This window comes from Phalacrocorax aristotelis, chromosome 17 (genome assembly GCF_949628215.1).
Source record: "Phalacrocorax aristotelis chromosome 17, bGulAri2.1, whole genome shotgun sequence".
In the NCBI taxonomy this organism is placed as follows: Eukaryota; Metazoa; Chordata; class Aves; order Suliformes; family Phalacrocoracidae; genus Phalacrocorax; species Phalacrocorax aristotelis.
The window spans coordinates 6,552,549-6,566,013 of record NC_134292.1 but is presented as its reverse complement, the minus strand read 5'-3'; the positions used below and the strand labels follow the sequence as shown (position 1 = coordinate 6,566,013).

Sequence of the window (13,465 nt, the reverse complement as noted above, 5' to 3'; positions counted from 1 at the left end):
CGGTGTGCAAAGAAACCATTTTATTAGGACAAACGAGAGAACAGCGTTAAACGGGAGTCCCGGAGGCCACGAGAAGGGCTCGAGGGAGAAAGTACAAAAATAAAGAGCGGCGGGGGGAACACAGCGGGGGCACCCGCGGGACCCCCCGGCCGGAGAGGCCGGGCCCACCCGCGGGTGCCACTTCTCCCACGCACCCGCCCGCCCCGAGAGCGCCCGCAGTTGCAGCATTACCTTTCCCGCATTTTGCCGGAGGAAAGGCACCGGCTCCCCCCCGCGGGCTGGTTTAAAGCAAAACCATCTTGCCGAAGAGGAGGCGGCGATGAAGGCTGGCTAGCTTACACTCGCAACCCCATCGGGCGCTGCAGGGCTCTGCCTGCCACGGCTTCACTGCTGCTGCTCGGTCGCTATCACAGGCGGCATTTAGAAATACTATAGTTACCGCCTGTAGCAGCATCAACTCCAAGCTCAACGCGAGTCACATCACCAGGAGACGTTTGCACAAAGCCACTCGTTTAGTTGAAGGGAGTGTTATAAAAATAGTGTTTAAAAGAAGCATAAAAGAAGTTTTAGAGTGATTAAGTGTTCTCTATACCTGTTGTGGCAATTCCTTCCAGACAAGGTAAAAAAAAAAAAACAAACCAAAAAACCTGCGTTATTTGTTCCTCTCTTTCAGGGAAAGGGCATTTTACAAAAGTGCTCCAAATGGCTAAAAGAGTTGCTGACACTCATTAAGGGAAAACAGCCTCCGCTTTCCCGAACACCCCAAAACAACTTCTGGCCTTCATTCTGCTGTCGAAGTGCAAATAATTCTAGGTTAGGTCACAAAATTCAAACTCAAAATCAGTGTTCTGAGTGACCACCATCAACAACTTGATCTCTAGTATCCTGTTGCTTCTACCTCACCGGCAAAGCCACAGTTTCCTAAAGCCTGAATTACAGCGAGGTGCAGGTAAAGCAGACCTCCTCCTCCCAGGAAGGGCTCATCTCTCCCCACATCCAGCGTGTTCTCTTGCTCCTCCCAGTTGAAGATGGGTCCCCCCTCCCCTGCCTGGCCGTAGTCCTGCCTGTGAGGAATGCGTTGTAAGAACTATTTAAACATCCTCTGTTTAGGCCCCTGTGACCCTGGGGTCCCCAAGGTACCCCAGACAGACACCTCCCAACCCAAAAAACTGCTGCTTCAGCCAACCTTGCTGCTCCTGCAGGAGACTAGGATTGAAAGAAATCAGAGGTTGAACCATCTCAAGGGTGGAGCAGTTGTTACTTGGGCACACAAGCAAGGAACCGCTAATTAAATACCATCTGACTTCAACAACAACAACAGTCACCAAAAGCCTTTGAGGAATGAAGCCAAGGAACTTACAAGGAGATTCAAAAGCTGGTAACAAGGCTTTCTTTTCTCCCCTCAGAAAATCTGGTTTTGCTCTTATAGAAAGTAGAAAGTCTTGGAATAAAGAAATGGATGACCCAAGTAATTGAAAAATACAGCTCCTTTCAACAGCCCTTTTCAACAGCAGGACAGAAGTCCTACCACACAGGAGGGGAAAAGGAGGGACATAAAACAGCTTTTCATGTAGGAACCAGCCTGTCTGGGTGTATCAATGTTGTCACAAGTTTTCCCCAGAGAAGAACTCAATCAGTTTAGCAGCCATAGTCCGGATAAGGCTAGAGAATTTATCCCAGGAATCCTTTCCATCAGCCAAGCTCTCACTGCATCCCATTAAACCACTGCAGACTCCTTCTGAAAGAAATCACCATCACCCCTAAAGAGAAGACAGCACAATGTAAGTCCTTCAGCACCTCAGAAGGGAGGAGACAGCATGACACCTGTACCCAGAGAGCCACCTGCACTGCTACTTCAGCAGCCACCTCTGCAGTGTCTTCCTCGAGGGTTTGTAATGCTACAGACCTGCAGTGGCAATGCCCAGCTCTGAGCCAGGTGCTGGAGGTCAACCTCAGGGCCCAAACACTACTCTGAAAACAAGCAGAAGTTCATCTACAAGTAATGCTTTAATCCCGATCTGCCTGCTGCCTTCTCGGATTATTTTAAGGAGACTTCTGGCTATTCAGAGCAGGAACCCTCATGGATACTCCTGTTAGCAGTGAGAAAACACAGCATAAAGGAACTCTGCACTTGCCAGGGGGACCTGAAATGGACAGCCCAGGTATTTGGAGAGGTGCAGGCAGAACTTGTACATGGAATGTAAGAGAGCTACAGCAGTATTTAGAGCAGTTCTGAGGCAAAAGTGTTTGGAGGAGGTCCAATTCTCCCAAGAGTTCAACCCTCCTGTTCTACATATGTGCCTACCAGCTAGCTGTTTGGCCATGAGGTCTGACTACTGGTCTCTCTAGGGCAGGGTACCCAAGAGCTGAGACCATGAGACCACCTGGAATAGCTCAGCAATACAAGGCAGGAAGAACATCCATCCAGTGGTTAGAGCAGATAGGATGCTTCATCACACAGCTGTCCTGGTCTAGCAGTTCTGTATTTCTTGGAGGAAAACTCTACCCTCTAGAAGGGACTGCAGTAGAGAGGGATACTGTTAGCCACAGGTATTAATTACAGATTGTTTTAAGTCTTCAGTTGCTCTTGCTGCACCACAGCAGCAACACCTGGCTGCATCAGTGACACCTGAACATCTCCTGAAGAGGCAGAGAGATTGCTTGGGATTGCCAATAAGAACACATATGCGTGCACCAACCTGTCCTCCGGTCTCCCCACCCACCCTGGTGAGTTACAGCAGCCTGTAAAGAACTGGCCTTCAGTGAAGGAAATAACACTAGCAAAAAAGCTGAAGGCTGACAACCCTCCTGCTAGGGCAATTCTAGGGCATCAGCAGCTTAAGCAGATCTTACAAAGACGACTGACCTTTAACAAGTCAATACCCATAAATACCGAAAACTGCAGTGTCAAACAGCTACGCAGAGGTGAGCCAGCACAACACAGAAAGAAAAGGGAAAAGCACTCTGGATTAGTGTTCACTCAAGATCTCCTGCACAACCGAAGCACCTGGGTGCTGGCAGTTTCTCCGTCTGAGGATTACAGTTTCTGATCAGCTTGACACTGCTGGCAGGTTAGCAGTTGTCTCTGTAGTTTGTCTTAGTCAATGTTCACCTGAGCCTGCTCCATTGCATTTGAAATGCAGCAGTTCCCCTCTCAGGAAGACAAGTGTCCAACTCAGGACTGTGACTCCAACAGGACCGGTACACAGAAAAGTGGATCAGCCCCACCAGATTACACCAGAAAAGGCTCTTAATTGTAGGTTGGACCTGTACCTTGTCTCTTCCTGTCAAGAAGTACTGTGAGACAGTATCAAGGTTACCGTGACCAGAGCTCATGCAGGGTAATATTATGCAAGCCACTGAGGCAGAAAACCCCAGAGCCATGCCTGTATAAGCCCCTGAATACGGCTGTCTTCATTGCACATGACTAGATGCCCATTTCTTGAATTTCAGAATAATGATTGTAGCCAACATGCTCCAGTTCAGAGCCAGGAAAGCAGCTTGAGGTCTCCCTGCAGCAACAGGCTCCTGCTCTAAGGCTGTGCATAGTAAGGCTTGACTTCAAACTACATTTCACTCATTGATTAAAACCACCAGAGTCTTGCTTTCAAGGAGACCTTGTTGATAAGGCGATTCTGGATTCAGGCAGTTTCAGGTCACAAAGCCACCAGTTGTAATCATGTCTTCCCATCTCAGCTTCTCAAAGTCTTTTCCCAGGCAAAGGGGTCCAAACTGCTGGATATCAGATTACAATCACCAGAAACTGATGTATTCATCTTCACTGCACACCCCAGGGATGGCCAAGTGCAGACACGAGGGAGAAGGATCCAGAAGCTGCTTGAATGGCAGGATGCATGACTTCATTGGGATACATTCCATTCATGGGAGGAAGATCCTTCTATACTCACCCACCAAAATCCACTGGTCTCAGCCTGTCCCTTCTCCATCAGAAGTTACTCCCTGTGTTACTTCCATGATACAGGAGTCCCTCCCTTCAGGGATATGCAGACAGATGGTTTCTTTCTCCCCAAACTTAAAGTCATTAAAAAAAAGATACAAAGAACTGCCTTTGGCAGCATAGAGGCATTTGAGATTTGAAAAAAATCTGGAGTGCAGGACCCAAGTAGAGGGGGAAGTAATCAGTCCTTGAGCTAATAAATAGAGTAGAAGGAAGTCTTCAAGATGGATGGTAGCCCACACACGAAACCTGAAGTCCTGCAGAGACCACTAGGAGCTTTAATGCGCCACACTGCACAGGGGCATCTCCTGGGATCTGCTGCCATACAGTTCCTCTGACACCTTTTGTTAGGCTCATGGACTATTTGGAATCTTGAAGTTCCTTTGCCTTCTTCAAAATCAGGTGAACATCAGAGATAGGATAATCCTATGTCAAAGAAACAAAGTGATATAAGTGACTATCTAGCATTTCTTCTACACATTGTTTCACTCAAAACACAGCAAACCTTGACAACAGCATTCTTGGCCTATTATACACCCACGTTCAGTTACTCCCCTAACAGCTAACAGTTTCCTGTTTTGTAACTGATCAAGCCTCAATACCCTTCAAGAAAGTTCTTTTTAATTTGTCCTCCAAGGATACAGTAAGCTGGCTGACTACAAGCGCTGTCTTTGTGCCAAAAGCCTTATCAGAGCCAGTACCTTGCACAGCCCAAAGCAGGAACTGGCAGAATCAGAGATACCCTGCTGTTCAATTCAGGCATTTTCAACCTTGGGCTCTCACAGATCTCACAACTAAATAAAAGCTCCTGGACAATAAATTTAACACTGTTACATAGTGTTTCACATCTTTTCTGGGAAATACTCAATTTTTTTCAGACCAAAAGAAGTTAAAAACCTCCATTCCATGACAATTTCTCTGTAGGCTGGAATGGGTGCACAAGCAAAAGACTCACACTTCCAGTAATGAGCAAGCTGTAGGATTCCTTAAGATTTTTCTGCATGCAAACGTCAGAAATCTGGTATTTCTCTTCAGCCAGGCATACCCTCCCTCATACCATCACCCTCTCTCATGGTACTATTTCAAGACTCTTCAAACTGTTCCCTATGCCCACTATATTTAATCCTTACCTGTAGCAGCCTCATGTTCAGAGTGAAGTCTCCTTCCAGCAACTGATCCCGAATTAGTCTGAAAGACGGAAATTGTTCCAGCTACTTTTGACTCTTTATAGAGGAACTTTAAAAACAGACCACACTTGTGCCCTTACAGAGGCTTTTGAAAACCCTTTTGCTACCATTGTAACAAGTGACTATAACCTATTCACCAGATGCCTTAACACATGCCTACAGAAGGCTCTTGGATCCACAGATTTAGGTAACAGAGGGAAAGAAGAGCAGGAAGGCTACCTATGTACTTACGTCAACATGGCACAACAGACGAGCAGAAGAAAATCAAAGCGCTTATCATCAGCAAAGAGGGAGTCCCAGATGCGGATGACGTCTGGCAGCAGGAACTCTTGGGACAAGAGCAGCGTCAGCCAGCGGAAGGCAAAGAACTGGGGTTTGATGTTCTGTTCTTGCTGTTAGACACGCACCACGCAAAGAATGAATACATGCTCTCAGCCAGTTCCCTACAAATAAGAGATGCACCCCATGCTTCCATCCCCACCTCCACCCTGATACAGCTCTAAGCTGCCAACTCCTGCTGCCATCAGCAAACCCACTGCCTCCTTTAAAAACTCTCACATTCAAGCTAGATTGAGAGATTTTCAGTGCAGCCATGTTCCATGTCTACCGACAAGCCAGAAAATGCTCCTCTGTCCACAACATGAAGTAAAGGAAGCTTATCTTCCTAAAGGCACTATTTGTGTTAGTTCCGTTAAACTTGCCAAGTAATTTTAAAGTTCCCATCTGAACAGCATTTTATCTGCAAAGCCGCAGCCCTCCCCCCTCAAGCAGAGGCACTGTTTGGTCAGGATTTCCTCTCCTTTCCAGAAGCCCTGTATTTATCAAAAGGTTTACTATTCACAAAAAGAAGCTGATGGTCAGTAAACCATACTGTAAGCACTTCTAGCCCGAAGTTTTCTTGTTTTCACACAAGTTCAGGATCCTGCTGATGTTCTTAAGGACCAGCTGCTGCCTGGCCAAGACCACTTCCTGCCAGCCGAACAGTAAGCAGTTTCTTTTCTCCCCACTGAATCAGCCACCAGCCAACACTGTGGGTCATGTCACTGTGCTGACAAACCATCTTTTGGGTTATAGAAGAAATACATCCTGATTTTTCTAAACACAGAAACAATCTCAGTGTGATTTGCTGAAGGTTGGAAAAAGAAAAACAGCTTTCCCTTCCAAATTCTCCTTGGACTTTCACACCAAATGGGCTCTAAGACCTGAAGATGTTTTCAAGAAAAGCTGTCCCCTACATGTTCTACAAAACCCACATCAACCCAAGGCACTCAGAGACCCTTGGATGAAGGGGAATGATAGAATTAGGTGGGTGATATGGTCCAGCTTGCTGGATTTCCATTTACTTCGGGAATGATCTCCATGCAGTTTAAGTTAGTGCTGCCAGGGCAGCCAGTGGCAACAGAAGCGTGCGCACAGAGTGGGGGCTGGTTTTTGTTCTGTTCTTAGAGACAGTGACACAACTTCTGTAACCTCAAATTCCAAGGAACTCTACAGCAAACCTCATGTTTCGCCTGATGACTAGCAGAGAGTAAAGACTGCAGCTCCAGCTAGGCCTCAACTCAGGTGACTAGGGATCATGGCCAAGTCTCTTCAGACTCACAGCTGGCAGCTTTGCCACAACTACTGTTTGCTTTCACAGTCAGGCAAGGCAGGCCTTGCTGTGTCAGCTTGCTCTAGGCTTACTCCAAGGAGAAGTTGTTTCAGCTCATAGATAAGAGAGCCTCTATGCACTATAAGCAAAGCCGTTCCGACACTCTTTCAACCTTCCTATTCAAACACAGTAACAGGTTAACAAAATCAGTTGACATTTAAATGCAGTATTAAGCTTCGCTGCTTGCATTCCAGCAGAGACTCAGAGAAACACCTAGCTCCTTACCAGTTTCAAATACAGCTCCACATCTTTTTCCTTCAGGGTAGAGTAGACCTTCTCCATTTTGTAGGTAATACCACACTGAGAATCATCCAGGCTCTTAATGAAGTTGTCCCGAATTTCAGCCATTAGATTGGTAAAGCAGAAAAATGTGTCTGCTTCCGCATGTTCTGGGGGGGGGGGGGAAATTTTTTTAAAAATGATGGGTGAAGAGAGGATGCATCACTGACAGAGGCACACAGACTTAGAACTGTTCTTGCTCCATTAACCTGGTTGCTGTACTGGATTCAAGCAGTGGATTCCACAAGATCTTGGCTTGCTTGGTTTGGGACAAGACTAGGTACTTTTTTTTTTTTTGAAACTAGAAATGTCTACAGAGCCACTGCAAATACAGCCCCTGTATGAGACACTAGGTCTTCATGACATCGGGTCACAAACCACTTATCTACGCCCAAGAACCCCATCTGCTCTCCCCACCATCAGCACACGCCCACAGAGCTCCCATGACGTAGAAGCAACTGGCAAAGTACTCCCATTCCATTCTTTTCTTACCAGGTATAGATGACACGAGCAAACAAGAGCTTCTAAAAGGATTTTACATTTCAAGAAGTGCAACTTAGATCCATGCAAAAGAAACAAAAACCCCAAAAAAATCCTCACTTCCCATGTCCTCACCACTCACAGCCCATTCAGTTTCTATCAGTCTTCTGTGTTCCCCAAAATTCCTCATCTCCTGCTGTTATTTGCTTTTTGGCCCCGGTCAGTCAAAACAGAGTTGTTTAAAGAGAGCCTCATTCCCAAAACAGTTCTTTATGCAGAGAGCATGCAGCATGACAGCCTTTACTGAGCAGCCAATAGAGTCCCTCACCTTTCCATTCGCTGTTAGGATCTGTAGCAAAGGTGTAGTAAAGAGGCCCCACGATTTCATTCATCCCCTGAACATACGCTATCCCAGGGTTCAGCTTGGCGTAGATGAACAGGATTCGCTCCACCACTTCCCAGTGAGCTTCACAGCCATTGGGCAGAACTTCATACTCACTCAGAGAATTAGAAGTCGTTTTAAGAGGGGAGCTGACCTGAAGAGCAAGGCAAGACTAGGGCTGATTCAGAATAACCAACTGGCATAGATAGTTTTGTACACATGACAAGCCTGGCTTTTAATACATAAAGCCCCCCAAAAAACTTGGGCAGCTTATACCAAGCAGGCAGGTGTTCACATAAACATAAAAGTTACTTAACTATGGAAGCGCAAAGGTACTGAAGTCCTAGTAGTGGCTACCCCTGAAGACCAAAGCAGTCTGTAATAACCGACAGTTCCCCTGAATCACTGCACCACCTGATCCTGTGCAGTACGAAACCACAGCAGTTCCACTTCTTCATTAGTAGTGTGAGGAAAAGTATAGATCTGTTGTGGTAGCAAGCCACCTTCCCCAACAGCGTGTGGCACTTGTACTGTAACACTCATGACAGAGGAAAGAGGCAACACACATTTCAGCAAACACCCAGCTCTTTTCCTAATTGCAGGTTTATGAGATCCAGTTCTGGAAGCCTATTTAAATTCAGCTTCAATAAATCAACCCTTCAGTGTTGTGTTCCCATACAGAAAGGCACATGTCAAGCACAAAATACTCTCATCTTCCTGCAACTCCAGCTTCCACCAGAAGTCAGGAGAAAATAATACTTAAAATCAAACACACCTGTAATTCCCTACTAACTGTCAGGCATGTCAACTGGTTCTACAAAGCTGCCTAACCAACAGAATACACAGTACCTGCCAGGGCATTTGCTTAATTCAACTGCAGAGAGATGAACAGGAAAAAGCCCAAGAAACACCCTTCCCCATATCAGCTGAGATGACTTGTCCCATAGACAGCCCCCACATAGATCTCACATTTGTAACCCCACTGCGGTTTCGTGCCACCGTCTGCGACTTGAGTGTGGTCTGCTCCACCCGCTTGCGCAGCGTCTCAAACTCATTTTGGGGATCCAGGATTAAAAGGCAGGGGTATTCTGTTGGGCGCTGGAAGAATGCCATGTCAGGATACAGCCTCCTAGGATGGATGCAGAAGGAAATCAGGCATAAGAAGAAGGAAGTACATGCCCCATGTTGAATGGAAGGCTCAGTTTAATATTAAACTTTGTTTTCAAAGTACAAAGTGTTAACCAAACCACCCAGGTTCAGAAGCCTGAGTCATTATGCCTCACACACCTGACATCTTTGTCTATCTGGAGAAGCACTTCATTATCCTTGAAGTAAGTATTCCATCGACTGTCTGGGTTTGGATTGAGGGGCTAAAGAAATAAAAAAACAGAAACAGAACAAGCATGTTTCACATGTATCAAAATCCTCAGTATATACACATCGTATACACATCTAGTACCAGCACACTCCTAGCACATCAGGTTTCATTTTTTCTCACTAGCTGTTTAGTGCTGTTTCTTCGCACAGTGAGCAGGAAGCAGATCAGAGCTTGTGAAATGAGTGAGCACACAGGTTTGCCTAGAGAGGCAGAAGCCAACATTTCTAATCCCTTTTCACCTGCCTCTTAATGACTTTGTTCCCAAATCAGCTATCCTGTCCCATGTCAACAAGATGCCTTGTTGAAGTTCCAACCTGTACAACAGAGACAGCCTTTGTACTTAGGGTAAGAGTTACCCACCCATGCAGTACTTAGGCACTGTGGTTATTAGTTACAAGCTTCCCCCCCATCTCAGCTCTGAGAAGGTTGATTAAGTGCCCCGACTGTGCTCAGAAAAAGGAAATACACATTAACGTGAACAGCCTATCCTGTATCTGACCAGTTTTCCAATATGACAGACTTAACTACTCCTCCACACAAACTTCCCTCTCTCCAGATCAAGAATCCATGCAAAGTTAACAACTAACCAAGAGAAGAAAAGGGGGGTGTGGGGGTAACATTCCAAGAGATTCAAAGATCACTGTATCCTGCCAGTGTGTGGAATGTTACAAACATGCCAATTTTACAGCACCAAGGCCTCCAGGGACCACAGCAGCACAGATGTTGTACGCTAGCAAAGAAGTTAATGTTCAGGACAAGTCATGGAAGCAGTTGTATCATTTTACAGCCTCTTCTTATTAGTTACTTCCTTCCCTCCTCCAACACATACACTCCTAACAACACTTTCAGAGAAGGAAAAAGCCAAGGAATGCAGGAAATAGTAAATTAAAAAAAAAAAAAAAGAAGCCAGCAGCAGAACTAGAAATCAGTGAGTCTCTTGCCTTCCATGCCATAGTCCACCTTGACTCTCTGGCCACTTTTATATCCTCTGTTCAGAGTAGCTTGCTCTGAGTCCACCCATGGACCTGACTTCCCAGGAGAGCATCTCTTTGCTAGAGGTACCTCTTGTGAGCCTCTCCCTTTCCCTTGGAGACCCGTAGCCTGGGCAGCTAACCCCAAAGGAGGGGAGAAGGGATTTACATAGCCAGGTCCTGCACTTCAGCCACAACCCCATGCAACGCTACAGGCTTGGGGAGGAGTGACTGGAGAGCTGCCTGGAGGAAAAGGACCTGGGGGTGCTGGCTGACAGCCGGCTGAGCGTGAGCCAGCAGTGTGCCCAGGCAGCCAAGAAGATGAAGGGCATCCTGGCGTGTACAGGAATAGAGTGTGGCCAGCAGGAGCAGGGCAGGGATGGTGCCCCTGTACTCAGCACTGGTGAGGCTGCACCTCGAGTACTGTGTTCAGGTTTGGGCCCCTCACTACAAGAAGGCCCTTGAGGTGCTGGAGCATGTCCAGGGAAGGGCAACGAAGCTGGTGAAGGGTCTGGAGAACAAGTCTTACGAGGGGTGGCTGAGGGAGCTGGGGTTGTTTAGTCTGGAGAAGAGGAGGCTGAGGGGAGACCTTATTGCTCTTTACATCTACCTGAAAGGAGCTTGTAGCGAGGCAGGGGTTGGACTCTTCTCCCTAATAACAAGGGATAGGACAAGAGGAAATGGCCTCAAGCTGCATCAGGGGAGGTTTGGATTGGATATTAGGAAAAACTTCTTCACCAAAAGGGTTGTCAAACATTGGAACAGGCTGCCCAGGGAAGTAGTTGAGTCTCCTTCCCTGGAGGTATTTAAAAGACATGTAGACGTGGTGCTTGAGGATACGGTTTAGTGGACTTGATGGACTTGGCAGTGATCAGTTAGCGGTTGGACTCGATGATCTTAAGGGTCTTTTCCAACCTTAATGATTCTATGATTCTATGAAAAGAGCTCTCTTCAGAACTATTTGTGCTTTGCCAATAAATCACACTGAAGGCTACGAAGACACAAGCACCAGGCTGGTACCTAGGAACTGTCCCTCCTGCTAGCAGGGCAAAGTCTAAGAACAGAGCCAAGCATACCCCAGGGCACCAGACTCCAGAATTACACTTTACAGCTTTGGGGAACTTTCTGCGGCACAAAGGCTTAACAGCACTTACATGATCTTCTAAGGTCACATCTTCCCTTGAAACACCCAGGTTGGCTTTGGCGATCCCAGGCTGGATAATCATTTCCTTTAGGAACTGGGAATACAGATCCCTAAAGGAAGAAAAGGGGAATTTGCAATGAAGCAGAAGCAGAAGTCAACATAAGCACCAAGACTGAGTTCAAAAAGATCTCTGTACCACCCTGCTCAGCCAGGAGGCATTTGATTTTCTCTTCAGTTGAGTTCAGCTGAAGAGGTCAATCCACCAGACCCAGAAGACAGCCTACAGAACAGCGCATTCCACATGAGAACAATTCATTTTATGAAGGTACTTAATTATTTAAGGAACTATTCTCCTCTGCAGATATCGTTAGAAATAAATGACCAAGTACCAATGTCCTCACCTCTGTTTCTTCAGCAAAGAGCTCCATAAGGCTTTCTCTAAGGGGAGGTAGTTCAGAAGTATCTGTACAGAAGACAGACAACACCAATTAGCATTTGGAGAATGAGCTATTATACCTGTAACATGAGCAAACCAGACGCAGCGGCTAGAACTGGCTCTCTGAAAATACTAGGAGCTTTCTCCAGAAAGCCTAGTCCTTCACCAAGCAACAGTCAGGAATATTTCAGGGACTGGTTTTCAACACAGACCTATTTGTAGGATTGATCAAAAGCAAACCTGACTGAAATACACTCCTAGCTTAATACTGAGAGCGGTCCTCATGCAAAGAGCAGCCAGCCACTTTCTATCATCCAAAGAGATGGCTGTCCTGTGTCAGTAAGTGCAACTGCAGTTGTGCCACTGCTGATCTCCACAGATTGCTGTTGATTTTGAGTGGCTTTTAAGCTCTGGATTGTTATTTTTGCTTGCAATTTTAAGTGCTCCAAAATACTATGCATACTTAAGCAACCCAAAGCATCGCTCGCAAGAAACAGAAGCACCCCAAGCAAAACCCACCTTCCAGCACAGGCAGCGCAGCCCACCATCAAAGGGAATTCCTGTGGAACATCAGGCAGAGAAATAACTACGTTAGCCCCAGTCTCCTCGCCGCGGTTTGCTAACGTCACCACACAAACAGGCAAGGCAGCACTTTTCCTCCCCGGGGGCAAGAGTTTTTCACAGGGACGCTGTAGGGGTTATACACGGTGCCTCCCACGGAGGGTACCTGCGGCAGTCGTTGGAAGCAGAAAGCTGGGGACCGTGCACGTGATGGACAGGGCACAGCAGAAGCAATGAAACCCACAAGCGTCTCAGTTGAAAGGGAAGGAAAGGTTCGCCTGGAAGTTTGTGGCTGTGCTCAAAGGCCGGGTGGGGACTGGCTGCGGCCTGACAGAGTTCGGGCTTGAAAACACAACCTCGGGCTTCCAACACTCGCCGCTTCGCAACAGCTTTAGGAGGGGATTCCTTCGCGGTAGCTTTCAGCCCTCGGGCCTGACACCCCGTAACTACGGCTTCAGGCTCTGCAGGGGCAGCGCCGGCCCCAGGCCACCGCCGGCAGGACCCCCGTGGGGTCAGGGCCCTGCCCAGCGCCCTCCTGCCCGGGCCGGGGCCGCTCCCCACGCCTCCCCGGGCCACTCACCGCTGAAGCAGAGATCGCGGAGCTTGCCCAGGGCCACCGTGGGTTCACCCAGCACCTCTTGGAAGTCCGCGATCCTGAGGGAAGAGGAAGGGAAGCTGTGACTGTTACAACGTTAGTTACCGGCACCCCCCCGGCCCCGCAGAGCCCCTTCCCCGACCCCGCAGCCCCGGCAGGGGAAGGGCCCCAACACCGACCTGCTCTGGTGCAGCCGCGACATGGCGGCCCCTGCGCCCCTTCCCCGCGCGCCACCTAAACACTCCGGCTGGAAACCCTGCCCGCGGGCGGGGGAAGGTGGCGGGAGACGACACCCCTCAAACCACGCCCCCCCCACACCCTCAAAACCCGCCCCTCCAAAACCCCGCCCTCAAGGCGGTAGCCCCGCCCCCGCGGCCGCCTCAGGGCGGCCCCGCCGATCCCGCCCGCCGCCCCTCGCGCCCCCCGGGCCTAGAGCGCCCTCC

General features: G+C 48.0%; 1 protein-coding gene across 2 annotated transcripts; it reads right to left on the bottom strand.

Annotated features, from left to right (window-relative positions):
* Positions 1 to 5: 5 nt before the first annotated feature.
* On the bottom strand, positions 6 to 13,338 carry TBC1D13 (TBC1 domain family member 13). Of its 2 annotated transcripts, XM_075112633.1 has the most exons (12): positions 13,202 to 13,338; positions 13,008 to 13,081; positions 12,386 to 12,426; positions 11,832 to 11,893; positions 11,441 to 11,540; positions 9,225 to 9,307; positions 8,907 to 9,066; positions 7,884 to 8,091; positions 7,022 to 7,185; positions 5,377 to 5,537; positions 5,089 to 5,146; positions 6 to 4,384 (listed from the first exon to the last, which is right to left on the bottom strand). In XM_075112633.1, exons 1-12 carry the CDS (start codon positions 13,222 to 13,224, stop codon positions 4,319 to 4,321), a joined length of 1,200 nt encoding a protein of 399 aa, XP_074968734.1. In that variant the 5' UTR covers positions 13,225 to 13,338; the 3' UTR covers positions 6 to 4,318. The 2 variants fall into 2 exon arrangements, with proteins under 2 accessions (XP_074968734.1, XP_074968735.1); XM_075112634.1 differs by lacking the exon at positions 12,386 to 12,426 and having other exon boundaries at positions 13,202 to 13,271.
* Positions 13,339 to 13,465: the final 127 nt, after the last annotated feature.